General features: G+C 47.0%; 1 protein-coding gene across 2 annotated transcripts in view; it reads left to right on the top strand.

Moving 5' to 3' along the window:
* Window positions 1-24,451, top strand: part of MAP2K2 (mitogen-activated protein kinase kinase 2) — a 76,762-nt gene that overhangs the window by 19,749 nt on the left and 32,562 nt on the right. For both annotated transcript variants that reach the window (XM_040417705.1, XM_040417706.1), the window contains exons 3-7: window positions 9,570-9,780; window positions 19,665-19,811; window positions 23,419-23,548; window positions 23,893-24,017; window positions 24,145-24,358. In XM_040417705.1, the coding sequence (XP_040273639.1) occupies window positions 9,570-9,780; window positions 19,665-19,811; window positions 23,419-23,548; window positions 23,893-24,017; window positions 24,145-24,358 (827 nt within the window). The remainder of the gene's footprint in view (window positions 1-9,569; window positions 9,781-19,664; window positions 19,812-23,418; window positions 23,549-23,892; window positions 24,018-24,144; window positions 24,359-24,451) is intronic.

Here is a 24,451-nt window from a genome sequence, read left to right as displayed (position 1 = left end):
ATTCTGCCCCCTCGGGAGGATCTATTATATCAGGGCCCGATCCTGCATCCCAATCCAGGAATTTTGCATCTGGCAGCATGGAGGCGGAGAGGGAGATTTGGTTAGGTCGGGGTTTGTCCCAATCTGTAGTTTCCACCATTTTGGGAAGTAGGAAAGCCACCACGGCCAGAAAATATAATAAAATCTGGGAAGTCTTTTCCTCCTTTTTAGGGATCAATCCTGACCCCTTCTCTCCTCCAAATGTCTCTAGGGTCCTAGATTTTTTACAAGCTGGCTTGGATAAGGGGCTTAGGGCTTCCACCCTAAGAGTACATGTGGCAGCCTTGAGTTACTTCTTCGATTCCCAGCTGGCCCTGCATCCTTGGGTTAAAAGGTTTCTGTCGGCAGCCTCCAGGATCCGCCCTTCGATAAGACCCTTGTCCCCTCCTTGGGACCTTAACACGGTCTTGACGGCTCTGTCACAGAAACCTTTTGAGCCCTTGTCAGACATACCCATAGATATGCTCTCTTTCAAGATGTCCTTTTTACTGGCCATTACTTCAGCTAGGAGGATCTCAGAAATTCAGGCCTTTTTCGGCTTTTCCTCCTTATACTCAGGTCTTGGACGACAAAGTTATTATTAGGCCTCTCCCGTCCTTCCAGCCAAAGGTGGTTTCGGACTTCCATAGAAGTCAGGATGTGGTCCTTCCATCTTTTTGCCCTAATCCCTCTAATAGTTTAGAAAGGGAGTATCATTGCCTGGACGTCAAAAGATGTCTGCTTGCTTATTTAGAGTCTACCTCTGCCTGGAGGTTGGAAGAAAACCTCCTTATTCAATTTTGGGGTAGAAATAAGGGGCGGAAAGTGTCCACGGCAGTTATTGCTAGATGGGTTAAAAGGGCCATTTCCGAAGCCTATTTAGCGCAGGGTCTCTCGCCCCCTTCAGGGTTTGGAGCCCACTCCACCCGAGCGGTAGCTACGTCCTGGGCCAAGAAGGCGGATGCCTCCCTGGCCCAGATTTGTAGAGCAGCAACTTGGAGCTCTCAACATACCTTTTTTAAAACATTACAAGCTCCAACTTCACGCGGATTCCGCCTTTGGTAGGAAGGTGCTTCAGGCGGTTGTCCCCCCCTAGTTTCTCATTAATAGTCTATCTCGCATGGGGTGCCGTCATGGGTGAGGGGAAAACATTGCTTACCGGTAATTGTTTTTTTCGATACCCCTGACGGCACCCCCGAAATTTTCCCTTCCCTATAATAAAAGTATATAAAAAAAAAAAAAGCTTTTAGTTGTCCTTTATTAGGTTATATGCGGAGTAGCCCGCTACTTCCTTATTGGTTTCTGAGAGTTTTCTCTCAAGTATTGAAGAGATATAATGTACCGTATTGGATCTCTCTCTCTCTCTCTCTCTCTTTTTCTTGTGTATTCACCTCCGGAGTACTGTTTATTACTATCACTGGTGCTTGGTGGGGGTGTGAACCTTTTTATCTTCTCAGGTTTCCTGTCCCGGATGGGAGGTCCCTGGTCGCATGGGGTGCCGTCATGGGTATCGAGAAAAACAATTACCGGTAAGCAATGTTTTCCGCACTGTCCCACAAGCGGCCGTGGATCTGGCGGCGAGGGACTGGAACAAGGGGATACTAGTATAAAAGTTATCCACGTACAGGTGATAACCTTTATCTAGCAGTGGGTGCAGAAGGTCTCACACAAGTTTCCCGCTAACACCCAGAGTGGGGGGACATTCTGGGGGTTGAATACGGGAATCTCGCCCCTTGTACACACGAAACTTGTAAGTGTACCCTGAGGTACTCTCACAAAGTTTGTACAGCTTCACGCCATACCTCGCCCGCTTTGAGGGAACATACTGGCGGAAAATGAGTCTCCCCTTGAACGCAATGATAGACTCTTCAACCGCGACCTCCCTTCCAGGTACATAGGCCTGTACAAATTTGGCCCCAAAGTGATCGATGACCGGCCGTATCTTATACAGACGGTCATAGGCAGGATCACCTTGGGGGGGGACATGCTTAATTATCTGAATAATGCAGGCATTTCCGGATGGCCTCAAACCGGGTACGTGTCATGGCTGTACTGTAAAGTGGGGTCTGGTAGAGGACGTCCCCACTCCAGTAATGCCTGACACTAGGTTTCTTGACTAGGCCCATGTGCAGCACGAGGCCCCAAAATGTCCTCATCTCGGCTGCACTGACCGGGGTCCAGCCACCGGGCCTAGCCAAAAAGGATTGTATCAATTCTTCTGAGTGCGACATCAGATTGGTGCACCTTGCTATCCCCAATCAGAGGTAGAGCCTTCCTATACCTCCCTTTCAGATCTAGTCAAAAAGGAGCCCGGGTGTTGAGCAACGAACTGTTGGGCGTACAGGTTTGTCTGCTCCACCATTAGATTTACCAGTTGGTCACTGAAAAAAAGACTAAAAAAAGACATATTCAGTGAAGCCCACTGTGGAAATCTGGATTCCTGATTGCCCTAGAAACTCAGGAATCACGGGCTCAAATCGCTCTGGGGTACACCAGACAAGTTCACCGGCAGGGGGCTCCGGTGGATTTAACTGGTGGGCTGGAAAACTAGTACGAGCCCCAGAGCTGCTCGTACTAGGGTGGGCCACAGGGTCCCTAGCATGGCGGTCCCCTTGCTCCACCTGGCGGAGTCTCTGCCGCCTTGGGGGCTCATCATCATTGCTAGATGATGAGGAGGACGCGGATAACAGGAAAGTGGGGTCAACCTCGTCCTCCCTAGGACTCTGACTCGAAAGGCAAGCTGGCTGTATGCCTCCTCGGCCGAGAACATCTGGCGGGCCATAGGGGAGTGTGTGTGTGTGTGTGTGTGTGTGTGTGTGTGTGTGTGCGCGCGCGCGTGTAAATCTTTATTCAGTGTGCGTGTGTGTGGGGGCACGGGTGTTCACGTACTTATCCCTAAAACTAACAGAAAAAAAAACTAACTTAAAAAAAGGGGAAAAATGTGAAAAATAAATAAATCAAAACCGCTGATCAACCGTCCGAAGTTGATCAGCGGTGGGGTGTGCGATGTGCTAACATTGCTGGCCACAGTCAGCGTACGCACAAAAAATAAAATGCCTGCTCCCCAAAAAAGTTGTAAAGGGGGGTCCAGGGGGGGCAAGCGGCAGCACCCCTGGGGGGGGGGTCTAGGGTCACACAGCTGTGCTCAATGATTTGAGCAGGCACCGGGTTCCGATCGCGGCGGTGATCGAAAATACACAGGGCGTACAGGTACGCCCTGTGTCCTTAAGTACCAGGACATAAGGGTGTACCTGTATGCCCTGTGTCCAGAAGAGGTTAAACGGAATCTGTCACCAACCTGACCGGTTTTAAACCGATCACATAGTTCAGTGGGACACAGACATGACACAGATGGTACCTGTGTTTTAGTTTTTCAGATCATCCAAAAAGTTGTTTTTATGATATGCTAATGAGCCGTCTCAAGTGCCCAGGGGCGGAGGGTTTGCTTAAAGTGCCCAAGTTCCCCTGCCTCACTCGTGCCTAACTCCGCCCTTCAGTAGACTCTGGCATGCTCTGTGACATCATATTTCCCTATAGGCCGTTCGCACATTGCTGCCGGGCCCGGACATGTGCAGTGTTCTGCTCACTGTGGGCAGAACACTGCATGTGCCCGACAGCGGCCGGCCTGTAGGGAAATACGATGTCACAGAGCCACAGGGCTGGCCGAAGTTTACTAAAGGGCGGAGTTAGGCGCGAGTGAGGCAGGGGAACTTAGGCACTTTCAGAAAACTCTCCGCTAGTGTTGAGCGAACTTCTGTTAAGTTCGGCGTCTAAAGTTCGGCTTCCGGTTAGCGAAGAATCCCGATATGGATTCCGAATTCTGTTGGGGTCCGTGGTAGCTGAATCAATAATGGCCGATTATTGATTCCGCTACCACGGACCACAATGGAATTCGGAATCTATATCGGGATTCTTCGCTAACTGGAAGCCGAACTTTAGACGCCGAACTTAAAACAGAAGTTCGCTCAACACTACTCACCGCCTTTGGGCACTTGCGACAGCTCATTAGCATTTCAAAAACTACTTTTTGGGCAATTTGGATGATCTGAAAAACGAAACAAAAGTACCATCTGTGTCCATGTCTTTGTGTCCCACTGAACTATGTGACCGGTTTAAAACTCATCAGGTTGGTGACCGACTCCCTTTAATGTCCTAAAAAAAAAAGACATTTACAAAATGATGCAAAGATAAAGTAAACATATGGGCAATGTTAAGTAATAACTATTTTATGAGGTATCACTATATCTGCCTTAAAAGCAGTTTTCAACAATTTTCTGTAAAAAAATTTTTAAATTTTTTTTTAAATTTTTTTATAAATAAAGGTAAACTATATCGAATTTATCACTAACATAAAGTACAATGTGTCACGAGAAAACATTCTCAGAATGGCTTGGATAAGTAAGTGTTAATTAATGACCTAGAGCAGGGGTACTCAACTGGCGGACCGCGGTCCAAATACGGACCGCGTCCGCCAGTTGTCCGGACCCCGGCCATCCTTCAGAGCGCTCCTCCTCTCCTGCACACTGTGTGTCACTGTCCCGCCACGATCCTGCGCAGCCTAAGTTCCCTTTAGTAGCACAGCACAGTGGAGAAGGAAGGAGTCCCTCCCTCTCCACTGTGACGCGGCCGCCACTACCACCAATGGGGAGATAGGAGGGGAGGAGCTGTCGCCACTGCGCCACCAATGAATGTAAAACATAAGTATAGGCAGCGGTATCACAGACCCGGCACGCAGGGCATGCGATACGCGGCAATTAACCCCTCAGGTGCCACAGATCGCATGCCCTGTTATTGAGGCCGGGTGCCGGGTCTGTTATACCGCTGCAGACAATTGTATGAGGGAGTTAAAGAGGACCTTTGGTGGGTCCAAAGAATATGAACTTAATAGCAGGCTGCATAGAGCGGCGCCCAGGGATCTAAGTGCACTTACTATTATTCCTGGGCGCCGCTCCGTTCGTCCTCTGTGGCCCCCGGTATTTTCAGCATTCAGAGCAAGGAGGAGGAGACGCCAGTGTCTCTCCTTCTCCCTGACAGCAGCGCTGTCCAATCACAGCGCAGAGCCAGGGAGGTTTTTTTTCTCCCTGGCTCTGAGTTCTGTGCTGTGATTGGACAGCGCTGCTGTCGGGGCGAAGGAGAGACACTGGCGTCTCCTCCTCCTTGCTCTGAATGCTGAAAATACCGGGGGCCACAGAGGACGAACGGAGCGGCGCCCAGGAATAATAGTAAGTGCACTTAGATCCCTGGGCGCCGCTCTATGCAGCCTGCTATTAAGTTCATATTCTTTGGACCCACCAAAGGTCCTCTTTTTAATTACATTCATTGGTGGCGCAGTGCTCCCCCCCCTATTATCACTGGCCACAAGTCGTCGCCCCCCCCCCCTTCCCCCCCCCCCTTCATTGTTATATGGTGGCCACAGGGTCCCATCCCCTCCAGTGGTGGCAGTGGCAGATTACACTGCTGGGGCTCAGATCGTTACCATGGCAGCCAGGACGCTACTGAAGCCCTGGCTGCCATGTTCAGCTCCCTGCTGCTGTGTGTACAGAGCACAGGGCAGCAGGGAGAGTGTGAGCTCCTATTCACCCTGATAGAGCTCTATCAGGGTGAATAGCACAAGGGATGAAAAGATCCAGGTTCTAGTCCCTAAGGGAAGAAATGGTTATTAAATAAAAAGTAAAAAAAAAACCACCAAGATACTAAAAGTTTAAATGGCCCCCTTCTCAGTTTTACATATAAAATTTACAAACAAAGAATAAACCTATTACATATCGCCATGTCCCAAAAAGTGTGAGCTATTAAAATAATAAAAAATATTCCCGCTCGGTGAAGGCCGTAACAGGAAAAAAAACTCTAAACCACGCAATTCGCCATTTTTAGTCACCTTGTCCCCCAGAAGATGTCCCTGGATGTGAGAGGCATGTGGTGCTGTTTTTTCCTATATGTAGTGCTGGCTCACTACTGTGACCTGCGTCTCATCTTCTCAAAGTCCTTTTTTTTTTTAATTATATACATTTTAAATTTGGCGACTAATAAATTGTAATTTGGCTCCTAAATTTATTAGTTTAGGAGCCAATGGCTCCTGGTCATTTTTTTTTGTCTGGAGCACTGCACATGTAGCGCTCCTCCTCTCCTGCACACTCTGGTACGTGCAGGAGGAGGAGCTTACCGGCGCACTTCTTCCTGCCCCAGGGGCGCAGTGAGAGACGGCTCCCTCCACATGCAGGCACCAGCGCTTTCTCCCTCAGTGCGCTCACAGGTCCCTCCTCCCCTGCAGCAGCGGCAGGTAAGGGAGCTTCAAGCTCCAAAGGACACTTACGTGCTGCTGGAGAGGGAGGGACATCACCACTGCCACCAATGAAATAAATGTCACATTTGGGAAGGAAGGGGGGCGTGGAGAGGGCTACAGAGAGGCGGGAACACGTCACTGACTGCAGGAAAGGACTCCAGTCAGTGTCGTGTTCCCATCTCTCCTGGGCCATCTTCTTTAAAATTAAAGGTAATCTGATTAAATAAAGTGATTAAGCCCCATCAAACCATGATAGTTTTGTTCCGCATCAAATTCCCATTATTGGGGCATTGCATGCGGACCCCTTAGTTTCAATGGAGTGGAAAAAGATGCAGACAGCACACAGTGTGCTGTCTGCATCTCTTGTGGCCCCATTGTAATTAAGGGGCCGCATCCAATCCCCCAATAATGGGAATTGGATGCAGAACAAAACTATCATATGTCTGTTCTGTGGCTTGGGTTGCCACCCGGCCAGTAGTTCACCAGCAAGGCTGGTATTTTAGTTCCCTTGCCGGTGCCAGAATTTTCCTGTAAGGACTGTTAGGGTACTTTCACACTTGCGGCAGGACGGGCTGCCACTCCCCATTGACTATAGCGGGAGTGGAGCTACGGCGCAGCATGGCAGTGCACGGCGTGAGGCCGCCAGGCGAAAAAGTCGGACATGTAGTACTTTGTCTGGCGGCCTCTCACCGTGCTGCGCCGTAGCTCTGCCCTCATCCCCATTATAGTCGATGGGCACAGAGCAGCGGCACGGAGAAGTAGTGGCAAGATGGATCTGACAGGGTGAGCAGCCTGTCGTATCCGTCCTGCTGCAAGTGTGAAAGTACCCTTACTAATGAGCACTTCCATCATGGAACGCCCATTAGTACAGCCTTTACCTCCACCGCTACTTGTGCTAGTAAAAAAATAAATAAAATTACGGTACCTCCATTTGCTGACACTGGAGAACACTCCCTGCTGACTAGAAGCTCAGGACAGGACCTACAAGACGTCATCACGTTGGAGCACCGGTCCTGAGCTTGCAGTCAGCAGCGAATGTTCACCGCAGCCAGGTGAATGCTAATTTTTTATTTTTTTTGCAAAAGCAGAGAATGGGGACATTATTCTTACTGGGGCACTAATGTGGCCATTACTAATTCTGGGACTTACCCGGGGCGCTTCACTATAACGTCAGAGCGTCCCACGCGCATGGATCACATGATCGCATGGCATCTTTACTGTTGGCGTTCAGCTCGGACCTTCACCTGACTGCAGACCCAGGTATGTGGACCTTTTAATAAAACTAGTTGAGTACCCCTGACCTAGAGGATGGGATTAATAGTGCGCTTTCTATTTTTGCAGATGACACCAAACTTTGTAATACAGTCTATGGAAGATGTTAATAAGTTACACGCTGACTTAGACAAACTTACTGTTTGGGCCTCCACTTGTCAAATGAGGTTCAATATATATAAATGTAAAGCTATGCACTTAGGGGCTAATAATCTGCATGCAGCATGCGTCCTAGGGGGCAGTAAAACTGGGAGAGTCACTTGTTGAGAAGGATCTGGGTGTATTAGTAGATCATAGACTAAATAACCGCATGCAATGCCAGTCTGCTGCCTCGAAGGCTAACTGAATCTTGTCTTGTGTTAATAAGTATGGACTCGCGGAACAGGGATGTAATATTGCCACTATACAAAGTGTTGGTACGGCCTCAACTGGAATACGCAGTTCAGTTCTGAGCACCAGTCCATAAAAAGGATGCCCTGGAGTTGGAAAAAGTACAGAGGAGAGCAACTAAACTCATAAAGGGCCTGGAAGATCTTAGTTATGAGCAAAGATTAAAAGAACTGAATTTGTTTAGCCTTTAAAAAAGACATCTAAGTGGGACAAGATTAACCTGTACAAACATAAACGGACCATACAAAAAATATTAGGGGAAGCTATTCTGTGTTAAACCACCTCAAAAAACAAGGGGCCACTCCTTACAACTGGAGGGAAAAAAAAACGATTCAGTCATAAGAAGCGATAAGCAGTGATTTTGTATGGTAATGAATGATGGCATTAGAAATCGATCCTCCCCATACTGTGGAGGAGATCACTGCATGTAAATACAGAGGTCTCCACTGATGGGCTGGCAGTTGTCAGTAAGGTATGCTTCCAGACAATTTTCTGCTTCATCGAGCAGTGTAAAGGGACCTTAAAAGAGTTGTCCAGGTTCACAGGTGAACCCGGACATGACCTTTTTTTTTTTTTTACTCTTTTGCCATGTCTGAGTGGAGCATAGGAGCATTTCTTTCTCAGATGCTCCCCCTTGCCCTGCGCTGCAATGAGGGCAAGGGGAAGCATTGAAGAAAGAAATGCTCCACTCAGACATGCCAAATGAGTGAAGAAGAGGTTATGTCCGGGTTCAGCTAAGAATCCGGACAACCCCTTTAACTGCAATTTAATTTCTTATTTTATTTTTATTTTTTCTTGTGTAATGCACCTGTCGGCACTGACTGTGTAGCGATTGCAGCTGGTCAGGGAACTATAGAGGCAGTGAGGGCAGCAGCAGTCAGCCTGGAGCACTTCTCCACAGTTCAGTAAATTGAAGTGCTGCTAAAGGACAATATGGAAAACTTCAGAGCGATTTCTGTAACTGACATGTACAAATTTACTAAAGTATATTACAAAAATTTTCTTTATCACCATCCCTACACATTACAAAAAAAGTTACTTTAACAGTTATTGTATATGGATTAGGGTTTATTCTAGCATATGGAACAAAGGCCTCCATTCACTCGACAGAGGCCTGTTCTACATATGTTAGAACAGAATACATTGGTAAAGCATTTTTTTAACTTGACTTTCAAATAATGCAATCTGCTATGCTATTGCATACAAGGGAATCCAACACAGTTTTATCCCCCAATGGAAGCGTGTGGGTGACAAATGTCTGTACAGTATATGACATGTATCTACAGTAGAAACTATGAGACCATACCAAAAGAATCATGGCAAACTGTGAAAATGTGTTCTTTGGTTGTTTCAGACATATTTTGAATTGTTTGGTTATAATGTACTATTGTGATGTAGATTCAGCAGACAGGGGAGTTCATGTCAGTCAGACCCACACTGATCTGATGTTGACTTATCCTGAGGACAGGTCATCAATATCTGTAGCCTGGCGAACCCCTTTAATTGTTCCTTTGGTCACCTCTGGAATCAGTTTTTCCTACAGTAAGAGGACATATTGATGATTTGCTTGCAATTTCAAATTGTAACCTTTTTTATCCTGATGTAGGGCAAATCTGGTAGATCTCCAAAAAAAATTAGAGGAGTTGGATTTAGATGATCAACAAAAAAAGCGGTTAGAAGCGTTTCTTACACAAAAAGCAAAGGTTGGAGAACTAAAAGATGATGACTTTGAACGAATATGTGAGCTTGGGGCAGGAAATGGAGGTGTTGTGACAAAGGTTCGTCATAGGCCATCTGGACTTATCATGGCACGCAAGGTAAAGACATTGTGCATTTAGGGATGTTTTTCCCATTTTTAAAGGAAGTGTAATCAGAAAATGACCTATTGTTTAAATCACATTTTTATGTTTAACATATTTTTTTAAAAGTTATATTTTACATTTTCCATGTCTGTGTATATGTACAGTTGCAAGAAAAAGTATGTGAACCCTTTGGAGTGACATGGATTTCTGCACAAATTGGTCATAAAATGTGATCTGATCTTCATCTAAGTCAGAACAATAGACAATCACAGTCTGCTTAAACTAATAAAACACAAAGAATTAAATGTTACCATGTTTTTATTGAACACACCATGTAAACATTCACAGTGCAGGTGGAAAAAGTATGTGAACCCCTAGACTAATGACATCTCCAAGAGCTAATTGGAGTGAGGTGTCAGCCAACTGGAGCCCAATCAATGAGATGAGATTGGAGGTGTTAGTTACAGCTGCCCTGCTCTATAAAAAACACACACCAGTTCTGGGTTTGCTTTTCACAAGAAGCATTGCCTGATGTGAATGATGCCTAGCACAAAAGAGCTACGATTAAGAATTGTTGACTTGCATGAAGCTGGAAAGGGTTATAAAAGTATCTCCAAAAGCCTTGCTGTTCATCAGTCCACGGTAAGACAAATTGTCTATAAATGGAGAAAGTTCAGCACTGCTGCTACTCTCCCTAGGAGTGGCCGTCCTGTAAAGATGGCTGCAAGAGCACAGCGCAGACTGCTCAATGAGGTGAAGAAGAATCCTAGAGTGTCAGCTAAAGACTTAGCATATGCCAGAGACTTTTGTAACATCCCTGTTAGCGAATCTACGATACGTAAAACACTAAACAAGAATGGATTTCATGAGAGGATACCACAGAGGAAGCCACTGCTGTCCAAAAAAACATTGCTGCACGTTTACAGTTTGCACAAGAGCACCTGGATGTTCCACAGCAGTTCTGGCAAAATATTCTGTGGACAGATGAAACCAAAGTTGAGTTGTTTGGAAGAAACACACAGCACTATGTGTTAGGGATCGACCGATATTGATTTTTTAGGGCCGATACCGATAATTTGTGAACTTTCAGGCCGATAGCCGATAATTTATAACGATATTCTGGGAATTTTCATTTTTGAGAAAAAAAAAATTCCTACACAAATCTGCTGAAAATTAATATGTTTATTGTTAATGTGTATTTTTTTTTTTTTTTTATAAATCTTTTTCATTTATACTTAATATTTTTGTTTTTTTTATTTATTTTTTACTAACTTTTAGCCCCCTTAGGGACTAGAACCCTTGTCCTATTCCCCCTGATAGATCTCTATCAGGGTGAATAGGAGCTCACACTGTCCTTGCTGCTCTGTGCTCTGTGCACACAGCAGCATGGAGCTTACCATGGCAGCCAGGGCTTCAATAGCGTCCTGGCTGCCATGGTAACCGATCGGAGCCCCAGGCTTACACAGCTGGGGTTCCGATCGGAGGAGCAGGGGAGAGGGGATCCTGTGGCCACTGCCACCAATGATTAATACTGGGTGGGGGGGCGCACTGCGCCACCAATGTTTTTACTATTGGCCGGGATTGGGATGGGGGGGCGCCACCAATGATTAATACTGGGGGGGCTTGGGGGGGGGGGGGGCGCACTGCGCCACCAATGATTAATACTGGGGGGCTTGGGGGGGGGCGCACTGCGCCCCCAATGAAGATAAGTCTCTCAATCATTCATATACAGGAGGCGGGAGCTGGCTGCAGAATCACATAGCCGGCTCCCGACCTCTATGAGCGGTAGCTGCGATCCGCGGCACCTGAGGAGTTAACTACCGCGGATCGCAGCTACAGCTCATAGAGGTCGGGAGCCAGCTATGTGATTCTGCAGCCAGCTCCCGCCTCCTGTATATGAATGAATGAAAGGCTTATCTTCATTGGTGGCGCAGTGGCCACAGCCCCTCCCCTCCTCTTATGTTCTCTCCTCTCATTGGCGGCAGCGGCAGCAGCAGCACAGGGGGAGGGAGACACTGCTTCCTTCTCCCCTGTGCTGCAGAGGGAACAGAGAGCAGCGCGATCTGTGCTCCCCATACGTTATCGGTATATCGGCAAAATAGATGCCGATACCGATAACGTTCAAAATCCTCAATATCGGCCGATAATATCGGCCAATGCGATAATCGGTCGATCCCTACTATGTGTGGAGAAAGAGGCACAGCACACCAACATCAAAACCTCATCCCAACTGTGAAGTATGGTGGTGGGGGCATCATGGTTTGGGGCTGCTTTGCTGCGTCAGGGCCTGGACGGATTGATATCATCGAAGGAAAAATGAATTCCCAAGTTTATCGAGACATTTTGCAGGAGAATTTAAGGCCATCTGTCTACCAGCTGAAGCTCAACAGAAGATGGGTGTTGCAACAGGACAACGACCCAAGGCATAGAAGTCAACAACAGAATGGCTTAGGCTCCTTTCACACGGGCGAGTATTCCGCGCGGATGCGATGCGTGAGTTGAACGCATTGCACCCGCACTGAATTCTGACCCATTCATTTCTTTGGGGCTGTGCACATGAGCGGTGATTTCACGCATCACTTGTGCGTTGCGTGAAAATCGCAGCATGTTCTATATTCTGCGTTTTTCACGCAATGCAGGCCCCATAGAAGTGAATGGGGCTGCGTGAAAATCGCAAGCAAGTGCGCATGCGGTGCGATTTTCACGCACGGTTGCTAGGAGACTATCGGGATGGAGACCCGATCATTATTATTTTCCCTTATAACATGGTTATAAGGGAAAATAGCATTCGGAATACAGAATGCATAGTAAAATAGCGCTGGAGGGGTTAAAATAAATAAAAAATTATTAAACTCGCCTTAATCCAGTTGCTCGCGCAGCTGGCATCTCTTCTGTCTTCATCTGTGAGCAATAGGACCTTTTGATGATGTCACTGCATTCATCACATGGTCTATCACCATGGTGATGGATCATGTGATGAGCGTAGTGACGTCATCAAAGGTCCTATTGCTCACAGGACAGATGAATACAGAAGAGATGCCGGGCTGCGTGAGCAAGTGGATTAAGGTGAGTTTAATTATTTTAAGTTTTTTTTTTTTTAACCCCTCCAACGCTATTTTACTATGCATTCTGTATTAAGAATGCTATTATTTTCCCTTTATAACCATGTTATAAGGGAAAATAATAGCATCTATAGAACACCGATCCCAAGCCCGAACTTCTGTGAAGAAGTTCGGGTTTGGGTACCAAACATGCGTGGTTTTTCTCACGCGAGTGCAAAACGCATTACAATGTTTTGCACTCGCGCGGAAAAATCGCGCATTTTCCCGCAACGCACCCACACCTTTTCTCGCAACGCCCGTGTGAAACCAGCCTTAAACAGATGAAAATACGCCTTCTGGAGTGGCCCAGTCCTGACCTCGACCCGATTGAGATGCTGTGGCATGACATAAAGAAAGCGATTCACACCAGACATCCCAAGAATATTGCTGAACTGAAACCGTTCTGTAAAGAGGAATGGTCAAGAATTACTCCTGACTGTTGTGCACGTCTGATCTGCAACTACAGGAAACGTTTGGTTGAAGTTATTGCTGCCAAAGGAGGTTCAACCAGTTATTAAATCCAAGGGTTCGCATACTTTTTCCACCTGCACTGTGAATGTTTACATGGTGTGTTCAATAAAAACATGGTAACATTTAATTCTTTGTGTTATTAGTTTAAGCAGACTGTGATTGTCTATTGTTGTGACTTAGATGAAGATCAGATCACATTTTATGACCAATTTGTGCAGAAATCCATATAATTCCAAAAGGTTCACATACTTTCTTGCAACTGTATGTGTGTATATATATATGTGTGTGTGTGTGTGTGTGTGTGTGTGTGTATACACTGCTCAAAAAAAATAAAGGGAACACAAAAATAACACATCCTAGATCTGAATTTAATTAAATATTCTTCTGAAATACTTTGTTCTTTACATAGTTGAATGTGCTGACAACAAAATAACACAAAAATTAAAAAATGGAAATCAAATTTTTCAACCCATGGAGGTCTGGATTTGGAGTCACACTCAAAATTAAAGTGGAAAAACACACTACAGGCTGATCCAACTTTGATGTAATGTCCTTTAAAACAAGTCAAAATGAGGCTCAGTAGTGTGTGTGGCCTCCACGTGCCTGTATGACCTCCCTACAACGCCTGTGCATGCTCCTGATGAGGTGGCGGACGGTCTCCTGAGGGATCTCCTCCCAGACCTGGACTAAAGCATCTGCCAACTCCTGGACAGTCTGTGGTGCAACGTGATGTTGGTGGATAGAGCGAGACATGATGTCCCAGATGTTCTCAATTGGATTCAGGTCTGAGGAACGGGGCGGGCTAGTCCATAGCATCAATGCCTTCGTCTTGCAGGAACTGCTGACACACTCCCGCCACATGAGGTCTAGCATTGTCTTGCATTAGGAGGAACCCAGGGCCAACCACACCAGCATATGGTCTCACAAGGGGTCTGAGGATCTCATTTCTGTACATAATAGCAGTCAGGCTACCTCTGGCGAGCACATGGAGGGCTGTGCGGCCCTCCAAAGAAATGCCACCCCACACCATTACTGACCCAATGCCAAACCGGTCATGCTGGAGGATGTTGCAGGCAGCAGAATGTTCTCCACGGCGTCTCCAGACTCTGTCACATGTGCTCAGTGTGAACCTGCTTTCATCTGTGAAGAGCACAGGGCGCCATTGGCGAATTTGCCAATCTTGGTGTTCTCTGGCAAATGCCAAACGTCCTGCACGGTGTTGGGCTGTAAGCACAACCCCACCTGTGGACATCGGTCCCTCATATCACCCTCATGGAGTCTGTTTCTGACCGTTTGAGCAGACACATGCACATTTGTGGCCTGCTGGAGGTCCTTTTGCAGGGCTCTGGCAGTGCTCCTCCTGTTACTCCTTGCACAAAGGCGGAGGTAGTGGTCCTGCTGCTGGGTTGTTGCCCTCCTACGGCCTCCTCCACGTCTCCTGATGTACTGGCCTGTCTCCTGGTAGCGCCTCCATGCTCTGGACACTACGCTGACAGACACAGCAAACCTTCTTGCCACAGCTCGCATTGATGTGCCATCCTGGATAAGCTGCACTACCTGAGCCACTTGTGTGGGTTGTAGACTCCGTCTCATGCTACCACTAGAGTGAAAGCACCGCCAGCATTCAAAAGTGACCAAAACATCAGCCAGGAAGCATAGGAACTGAGAAGTGGTCTGTGGTCACCACCTGCAGAACCACTCCTTTATTGGGGGTGTCTTGCTAATTGCCTATAATTTCCACTTGTTGTCTATCCCATTTGCACAACAGCATGTGAAATTGTCACTCAGTGTTGCTTCCTAAGTGGACAGTTTGATTTCACAGAAGTGTGAGTGACTTGGAGTTACATTGTGTTGTTTAAGTGTTCCCTTTATTTTTTTGAGCAGTGTGTGTGTGTGTGTGTGTGTGTGTGTGTGTGTGTATAAGTATATATTATACTTATATAAAATATTACAAAATATTACACGTACAACGGTATATATTCCTGCAGTTTTTGCAGTGGCCACTAAGCCTAAAAATCACTTTACTGCAGTTCCCTGCTTATCAATACACAGACGTGATGTCACTACAGGCAGGATAAGAATGACAGATAAGACAGGATCTGTGTACTGTATACAGTCATGGCCAAAAGTTTTGAGAATTACATAAATATTGGAAATTGGAAACGTTGCTGCTTAAGTTTTTATAATAGCAATTTGCATATACTCCAGAATGTTATGAAGAGTGATCAGATGAATTGCATAGTACTTCTTTCCCATGAAAATTAACTTAATCCCAAAAAACACTTTCCACTGAATTTCATTGCTGTCATTAAAGGACCTGCTGAGATCATTTCAGTAATCATCTTGTTAACTCAGGTGAGAATGTTGACTAGCACAAGGCTGGAGATCATTATGTTAGGCTGATTGGGTTAAAATGGCAGACTTGACATGTTAAAAGGAGGGTGATGCTTGAAATCATTGTTCTTCCATTGTTAACCATGGTGACCTGCAAAGAAACTCGTGCAGCCATCATTGCGTTGCATAAAAATGGCTTCACAGGCAAGGATATTGTGGCTACTAAGATTGCACCTCAATCAACAATTTATAGGATCATCAAGAACTTCAAGGAAAGAGGTTCAACTCTTGTTAAGAAGGCTTCAGGGCGTCCAAGAAAGTCCAGCAAGCGCCAGGATTTTCCCCTGAAGAGGATTCAGCTGCGGGATCGGAGTGCCACCAGTGCAGAGCTTGCTCAGGAATGGCAGCAGGCAGGTGTGAGCGCATCTGCACGCACAGTGAGGCGAAGACTTTTGGAAGATGGCCTGGTGTCAAGAAGGGCAGCAAAGAAGCCACTTCTCTCCAAAAAAAACATCAGGGACAGATTGATCTTCTGCAGAAAGTATGGTGAATGAACTGCTGAGGACTGGGGCAAAGTCATATTCTCCGATGAAGCCTCTTTACGATTGTTTGGGGCATCTGGAAAAAGGCTTGTCCGGAGAAGAAAAGGTGAGCGCTACCATCAGTTCTGTGTCATGCCAACAGTAAAGCATCCTGAGACCATTCATGTGTGGGGTTGCTTCTCATCCAATTGAGTGGGCTCACTCACAATTTTGCCCAAAAAAACAGCCATGAATAAAGAATGGTACCAAAACACCCTCCTACAGCAACTTCTTCCAACAATCCAACAACAGTTTGGTGAAGAACAATGCATTTTCCAGCAGGAAGGAGCACCGTGCCATAAGGCAAAAGTGATAACTAAGTGGCTCAGGGACCAAAACGTTGACATTTTGGGTCCATGGCCTGGAAACTCCCCAGATCTTAATCCCATTGAGAACTTGTGGTCAATCCTCAAGAGGCGGGTGGACAAACAAAAACCCACTAATTCTGACAAACTCCAAGAAGTGATTATGAAAGAATGGGTTGCTATCAGTCAGGAATTGGCCCAGAAGTCTATTGAGAGCATGCCCAGTCGAATTGCAGAGGTCCTGAAAAAGAAGGGCCAACACTGCAAATACTGACTCTTTGCATAAATGTCATGTAATTGTCGATAAAAGCCTTTGAAACGTATGAAGTGCGTGTAATTATATTTCACTACATCATAGAAACAACTGAAACAAAGATCTAAAAGCAGTTTAGCAGCAAACTTTGTGAAAACTAATATTTGTGTCATTCTCAAAACTTTTTGCCACGACCTGTAGATTCCGCTGTGGCGGGACTGAGCGCTGTACGGGCCGGAGCATTGCTGCTCCTGCCTGTGCCTGCACTGCTCATCTCGCTCGCTCCACTCTAATTGCATGCAGAGTGGGGTGAGTGCAGGGCAGGAGCTCAAATAGCACATTGCTGCTCTGCTTGTGCCTGCTCCACTAAAGCTGCAAATGCTATCGATTTTACCAGGGAGCCAACCAGACACTTCTATGCCAGGCTTGAGAAGAGCAGCGCTGGTAAAAGCAGGAGCAACAATGTATGCTCTGGCCTGTACAGCACTCAGTGCAGAAGTACAGGTTGCAAAGTACAGTAGGCACCTGAACTTCAGGCACCTGTTTCACTAGGGAAAGAAGGAAAAAAAAAAGTATGTTACTAAAATAATTCCCCTCACATTAAAGGGAACCTGTCATCAACTTTATGCTGACCTCCACTGAGGGCAGCATAAATTAGTGACAGAAATGCTGATTTCAGCGGTGTGTCACTCATGAGCTAAAAGTGATTGCTGAGAACCAGCATCATAATCATTTCAGCACAGGCCTTGAAAAGAGTCAAATCTACTTGAGAAGAGTCATGGTTATTCATGATCACCTGCAGTTCTCTCCTAGACAGAAAGGGAGAAAACTAGGTAGAATCCTGTCAATCATCAGCAGGTGGACAGGGAGAGCAGGAATTCAGGAATAACCATGACTCTTCTTAGGTGGCCGTGACTCTTTTCCAGGACCAGTCTGCAATGATTGTGATGTTGGTTCTCGGCAACTACTAACTTTCAAATGACAGACCGCTGAAATAAACTCACCTGTCTCTACTTTAGGCCCCTTTCCCATGGGTGAGAATTCCGCGCGGGTGCAATGCGTGAGGTGAACGCTTTGCACCCGCGCTGAATCCGGACCTATTCACTTCATTTGGGCTGTTCAGATGAGCAGTGATTTTCATGCATCGTTGCTAAGGAGACTAGGGAGTTATCCGGGACCCCATTTACTTTATTATTTTCAGAAAATAATAGCATTCTTAATACAGAATGCTAAGTAAAAGGTCCATTGTGGGGTTAAAAAAAATTTAAAATGAGGACTGTCTGTGACGTCATCGCACTCACCACGTGGTGAGCGCGATTATGTCACAGACGGTCCTTTTCCAGCCAGGTCCTGCAAGAAGAAGAAGAAGAAAGAAGACTAGCCCGGCTGCGCGATCAAGTGGATGAGACGAGTTACTTTATTTTATTTTTTACCCCACAATGGACCTTTTCTGAATTAAAGAATGCTATTATTTTCCATTATAACGATGTTATAATAGAAAATAATAAAACATACAGAACACCAATCCCAACCCCAAACTTCAGTGAAGAAGTCCGGGTTCGGGTCTGGGTACCACAGTCAGTTATTTATCTCGCGCATGCAAAACGCGCGATAAAAACCAAACATCGGAACGCAATCTCAGTCAAAACTGACTGCAATTGCGTACCTACTCACACTATTTTCCCTGATCGCAGACGCAACACATCCGGATGCGCTCGTCTGCAAGGGGCCTTATTCTGCTGTTAGTATAGGCAGCATAAAGTTGATGACGGGTTCGCTTTAAGAGCAGATTTTAATAGTGTATGTGAAGGTTTAGGAAGGTAATTGAGATCCTCTGGTTGGAGCTATGCCTGGGTATACTGCTCTGAATCTGCTTTGTTCATTACAGTTAGGCCCCTTTCACACGAGCAAGTTTCAATGGGTCTGTGTACATGAGCTTTTTTTTCACGCATCACTTCTGCATTGCGTGAAAAACGCAGCATGTTCTATATTCTACGTTTTTCACGCAGCCCTGGCCCCATAGAAGTGAATGGGGCTTCAGTGAAAAACGCATTGCATCCGCAAGCAAGTGCAGATACAATGCGTTTTTCACTGATGGTTGCTAAGCGATTTTGTCTGTAAACCTTCAGGTTTTTTATCACACGCGTGAAAAACTCATCAAAACGCATTGCACCCACGCAGAAACAACCGAACGCAATCGCAGACAAAACTGACTGAACTTGCTTGCAAAATGGTGCGAGTTTCACTGACCGCATCCAGAGCCAATTTGTCACGCTCGTGTGAAAGGGGCCTTAGAACTAGGGTTGTTACGATACCAAAATTTTGATTCGTTGTCAATACCATAAAAAAGAGGGGAGGTGGACCCTGACCACTGCCACCAATGTTTTTAGTACTGGGGGAAGGGGGGCTGCGATCCGCAGTTAAAAGCCGCGGATCGCAGCGCCCTGTCATAGAGGTTGGGTGCTGGCTATGATTCTGCCCCCCGGCACCCGCCTCCTGTATTTGTATTAAAAGGTTACTTATCTTCATTGGTGGCGCAGTGGCCACAGTCCCTCTCCTCCTCTGCTCCTCCGCAGTGGCATCGGAGGGAGGGAGAGAGACTACTTTCTTCTCCCCTGTGCTGCTGAGGGAACATGGCTGCGCAGCCTAGTATCGGTGAATGGCAAATCCCGGTCTCGAACCGATACCAGGACAAAAGTATCGATAATTCGATACCCGCTACAACCCTAGTTAGAAATGGTTTATGGCGCTCCCCATTTGGAGACACACATTCAAGTCCGTCGTTGACACGTTTAAAAAAAATATTTTTCATGCATGTTCCAGTAAAGTGTTATACCTTCTTCGTTTCCAACAGCTGATTCACCTAGAAATCAAACCTGCAATCCGAAATCAGATCATTAGAGAGCTACAAGTCCTGCATGAGTGTAACTCTCCGTATATTGTTGGCTTCTATGGTGCTTTTTACAGTGATGGAGAGATCAGCATCTGCATGGAGCACATGGTAAAAGAAGTTGCATGTCAAAAGTGATGCACCTTAATGATCTTTGTGCCTTGAACATTTTTAACTTCTATTAACTAAATGACACAATATTGTTTTGGACAGGGCAGCATAGTATAGTAACAGACCCGCATTAATTTTACCTCTACATTTTTGCTGCTATAATTGTAGAATGTGAATAATGTCCATTAAAAGGGTTATTCCCATCTTAGACATTGGGGGCATATCGCTAGGATATGTTCCCAATGTCTGATAGGTGTGGGTCCCACCTCTAGTACCTGCACCTATGCTTCGAATGGAGCCCGCAAAGTCCCGGAGAGCGCACCGCTCATGCACTGCCACCCTCCATTCATTCCTATGAGAGCGCTGACAATAGCCGGCTATTTCGGTCAGCCCCATAGAAGTGAATGGAGCGGTGGTCACTCTTGGGTGGTATATGCCTCCCATTAATTTCAGTGGGACTTATGTAAATAGCGTGCCGCTCTTCTATTTTCAGAGCTCCCATAGGAATGAACTGAGAGCAGCCGTGCATGCGTGGTGCGCCCTTCCGAGACTTTGCAGGTTCAGTTCTAAGTATATGTGTGGGTCCTAGAGGTGGGACTTGCACCTGTCAGACATTGAGGGCATATCCTAGTAATAGGCCCCCAGTGCCTGAGATGGGGAAAAAACATTTAAAGGGAACCTGTCATCAACTTTATGCTGACCTGACTGAGGGCAGCATAAATTAGTGACATAAATGCTGATTTCAGCGGTGTGTCACTCATGAGCTAAAAGTCAGTGGTTGCTGAGAACCAGCATCATAATCATTGCAGAACATCCCTTTGAAAAGAGTCAAATCTACTTAAGTCATGGTTATTCACAATCTCTTGCTCTCCCCACCCATCTGGGAGAGGGAGAAAACTAGGTAGAAGCCTGTCAATCATCAGCAGGGAGAGCAGGAATTCATGAATAACCAGGACTCTTCTCAGGTGGTCGTGACTCTCTTCTAGGGGTGGGCGGTATATGCGATATAAATTTGGGCCACGATATGGATTTTCGCCATATCGCCGGACCGCGATATGATCGCGCTCTCTGCGCGCACCATTTTCTCCTGAGCCTGCTGGCCGGCACAGTGGAGAGAGAAGGAAGGAGTCCCTCCCTCCCCACTGTGCGCGGCTGCCGCTGAACACCAATGAGGACAGAGTAGGAGGAGGAGGGGAGGGACTGTGGCCAATGAATGTGCCGGCCATATCCCACAGGGTCCCCCTCCTCCACCCATCATTGGTGGCAGTGGGCAGTTCCGATCGGAGTCCCAGCAGTGTAATGCTGGGGCTCCGATCGGTTACCATGGCAGCCAGGAGTCACGCTACTGAAGTCCTGGCTGCGATGGTATGTTAGTGAGCAGCATTATACTCACGTGCGCCGTGATCGCCGGGAGCTCCTTCTGTCTGTGCGGCGCATTGCTAATGCTTATAGCATTAGCAATGCGCCGCACAGACCTATGAGAAGGAGCGCCCGGCAGCCACGGCGCACGTGAGTATAATGCTGCTCACTAACATACCATCGCAGCCAGGACTTCATTACACTGCTGGGACTCCGATCGGAACTGCCCACTGCCACCAATGATGGGGGGAGGAGGAGGGGGACCCTGTGGCCACTGCCACCAATGATGGGGGGAGGAGGGGGACCCTGTGGCCACTGCCACCAATGATTAATACTGGGGGGGGGGGGTTTGAGTTACCATGGGGGGAGCAGATCAGAGGCTGTGGGGGGGGAGCAGATCAGAGGCTGTGGGGGGGGAGCAGATCAGAGGCTGTGGGGGGGGAGCAGATCAGAGGCTGTGGGGGGGGGAGCAGATCAGAGGCTGTGGGGGGGGGGAGCAGATCAGAGGCTGTGGGGGGGGGGGAGCAGATCAGAGGCTGTGGGGGGGGGGGGGGGGAGCAGATCAGAGGCTGTGGGGGGGGGGAGCAGATCAGAGGCTGTGGGGGGGGGAGCAGATCAGAGGCTGTGGGGGGGGGGGAGCAGATCAGAGGCTGTGGGGGGGGGGGAGCAGATCAGAGGCTGTGGGGGGGGGGGAGCAGATCAGAGGCTGTGGGGGGGGGGGAGCAGATCAGAGGCTTGGGGGGGGGGGGGAGCAGATCAGAGGCTTGGGGGGGGGGGGGAGCAGATCAGAGGCTGTGGGGGGGGGGAGCAGATCAGAGGCTGTGGGGGGGGGGGAGCAGATCAGAGGCTGTGGGGGGGGGGGGAGCAGATCAGAGGCTGTGGGGGGGGGGGGAGCAGATCAGAGGCTGTGGGGGGGGGAGCAGATCAGAGGCTGTGGGGGGGGGGGGAGCAGATCAGAGGCTGGGGGGGGGGGGAGCAGATCAGAGGCTGTGGGGGGGGGGGAGCAGATCAGAGGCTGTGGGGGGGGGGGAGCAGATCAGAGGCTGTGGGGGGGGGGAGCAGATCAGAGGCTGTGGGGGGGGGGGAGCAGATCAGAGGCTGTGGGGGGGGGGAGCAGATCAGAGGCTGTGGGGGGGGGGAGCAGATCAGAGGCTGGCTGCCATGGTCAGCTCCCTGCTGTTGTGTGCACAAAGCACAGGGCAGCAGGGAGAGTGTAAAGTCCTATTCACCCTGATAGAGCTCTAACAGGGTGAATAGGACAAGGGTTCTAGCCCTTAAGGAGGCTAATAGTTTAAACACCCCCCCCCCCCCCCCCCAATATAGAAAACAATATATCGCAATATATATCGCATATCGCACATGCTTAAAATTATATCGCAATATAAATTTTAGGCCATATCGCCCACCCCTACTCTCTTCCACTTACTTTTAGCTTATAAAAGAGATCGCTGAAATCAACTCGCCTGTCTCTACTTTATACTGCCGTTAGTATGGGCAGCATAAAGTTGATGACAGGTTCCCTTTAAGAAATGTGGTAGTGCTGCAAATCACTTGTGTGATATCAAAGTAACTTGGCCTCACTTATAAAACTTTTTGCAGACTTTTATGTCCACATGGGACTGATATGCTATGGATTTACTTCAGCAAAAAATCTGCAAATTGTGAAATCTACCCCTAAAACCCATGCCATAAATTAAGATGTTATGTATTTAAAATCTGTACCACTGGTCAGTTTATGCAGATTCATCTGTGGAGTCTCCGGTTTTGGTCAGAACTCTTACCTACTTTGCTAATACTGTAAAATGCTGTGGATTTTCCATATGTCATTACGCAGCAGATTTACATGACATGCATATACATCCTGTGTGGACATGGCCAATTAAGTGGAGGACTTGCTCTTGTGACAATGCAGATCATTTTCCTATCCGAACTGTATCATCTGCTGACTTGGTTCTGGTATGGTATAAATAAAACCTTGAATGCGTCCTAGGTAACTTGAGGCACATGTCTTCTATTTTAATCATGCAGACCATATAACTGTGAAACATACTGTGCCTCTTGTGCATGTGCGAACATAAACTGTAGGGACCTTTTTAGCACAACCGGATTCCAGTGATTTATTTATTTTTCTAGCATTGTTAGAAAATGAGAAAATAGGAAGGACTTCACCAGTCTTGGTTTGTACTAGCTTCCATGAAAAGAGCTTGCTTGTCTGCCGTAACACTAACACTAAAGTGTGTGCCAACAGGATGGAGGATCTCTGGACCAAGTTCTTAAAGAAGCCCACCGTATACCAGAAGAAATTCTAGGAAAAGTCAGCATTGCAGTTCTTCGGGGGCTGGCTTACCTGAGAGAAAAACACCAGATCATGCACAGAGGTAATGAGATGCTTAAAAAAGCACTCCAGGATTTTCTTTGCCTATATAGCGCAGATGCTTTGTCACTGCCTGGCTCTGTCTATCAAAGCAGCCAGGGAGGGGCTTTCCACAGAAAGAAGTAGAGCTTGGGTGCAACAAAAGCAGCAGTGAAGCCCTCATTGCACCAGAGGCCTATTTTGCATATTATGAAAAATTAACTCAGGAATGGAGCCTTGGATCGGCAAAAGAAACAATGTTTTAATCAGGTGAACCACAGCTATGTGTCTATGCTAACAGTTTGATAGGGAGGTTGCTGGTGACAAGTTCCCTTTTAATAAGTTGAATATAGTTTTCTTTGTGTTTAGACGTGAAGCCTTCTAACATACTGGTGAATTCTCGAGGAGAGATAAAACTGTGTGACTTTGGTGTTAGTGGGCAACTCATTGACTCCATGGCCAACTCCTTTGTGGGAACCAGGTCCTATATGTCTGTAAGTATGGCTTTCTTTCAAAATTAGAGCTTGTTTGTGCAGACAGAACTCTGTTTGCATTATAGGCCATTAGAATTTCTGTAATGGAGCCAGCATATTCGTATATTGCTTTTTTCCCCCTAATCAGCCAGAACGCTTGCAGGGCACTCATTATTCTGTACAGTCAGATATCTGGAGTATGGGTCTGTCATTGGTAGAACTTTCAATAGGAAGATACCCTATACCACCACCAGATGGTAAAGAGCTGGAAGCCATATTTGGACGCCCTGTAGTGGATGGAGCTGATGGAGAATCTCAGAGCATTTCCCCTCGTCCAAGGCCTCCTGGCAGACCCATTAGTGGTAGGTTGGCTTATGCAAGCCGCAATTCTCAGTCTCATGTACTCTTGCTATTATCTTTAAAAAAAATATATATATAATTTCTCTAACGTGGCC

This window comes from Bufo bufo, chromosome 2, assembly GCF_905171765.1.
Source record: "Bufo bufo chromosome 2, aBufBuf1.1, whole genome shotgun sequence".
NCBI classification, from domain to species: domain Eukaryota; kingdom Metazoa; phylum Chordata; class Amphibia; order Anura; family Bufonidae; genus Bufo; species Bufo bufo.
Note: the sequence above shows the minus strand (reverse complement) of the source record. Positions and strands in the feature narration are given on the sequence as shown.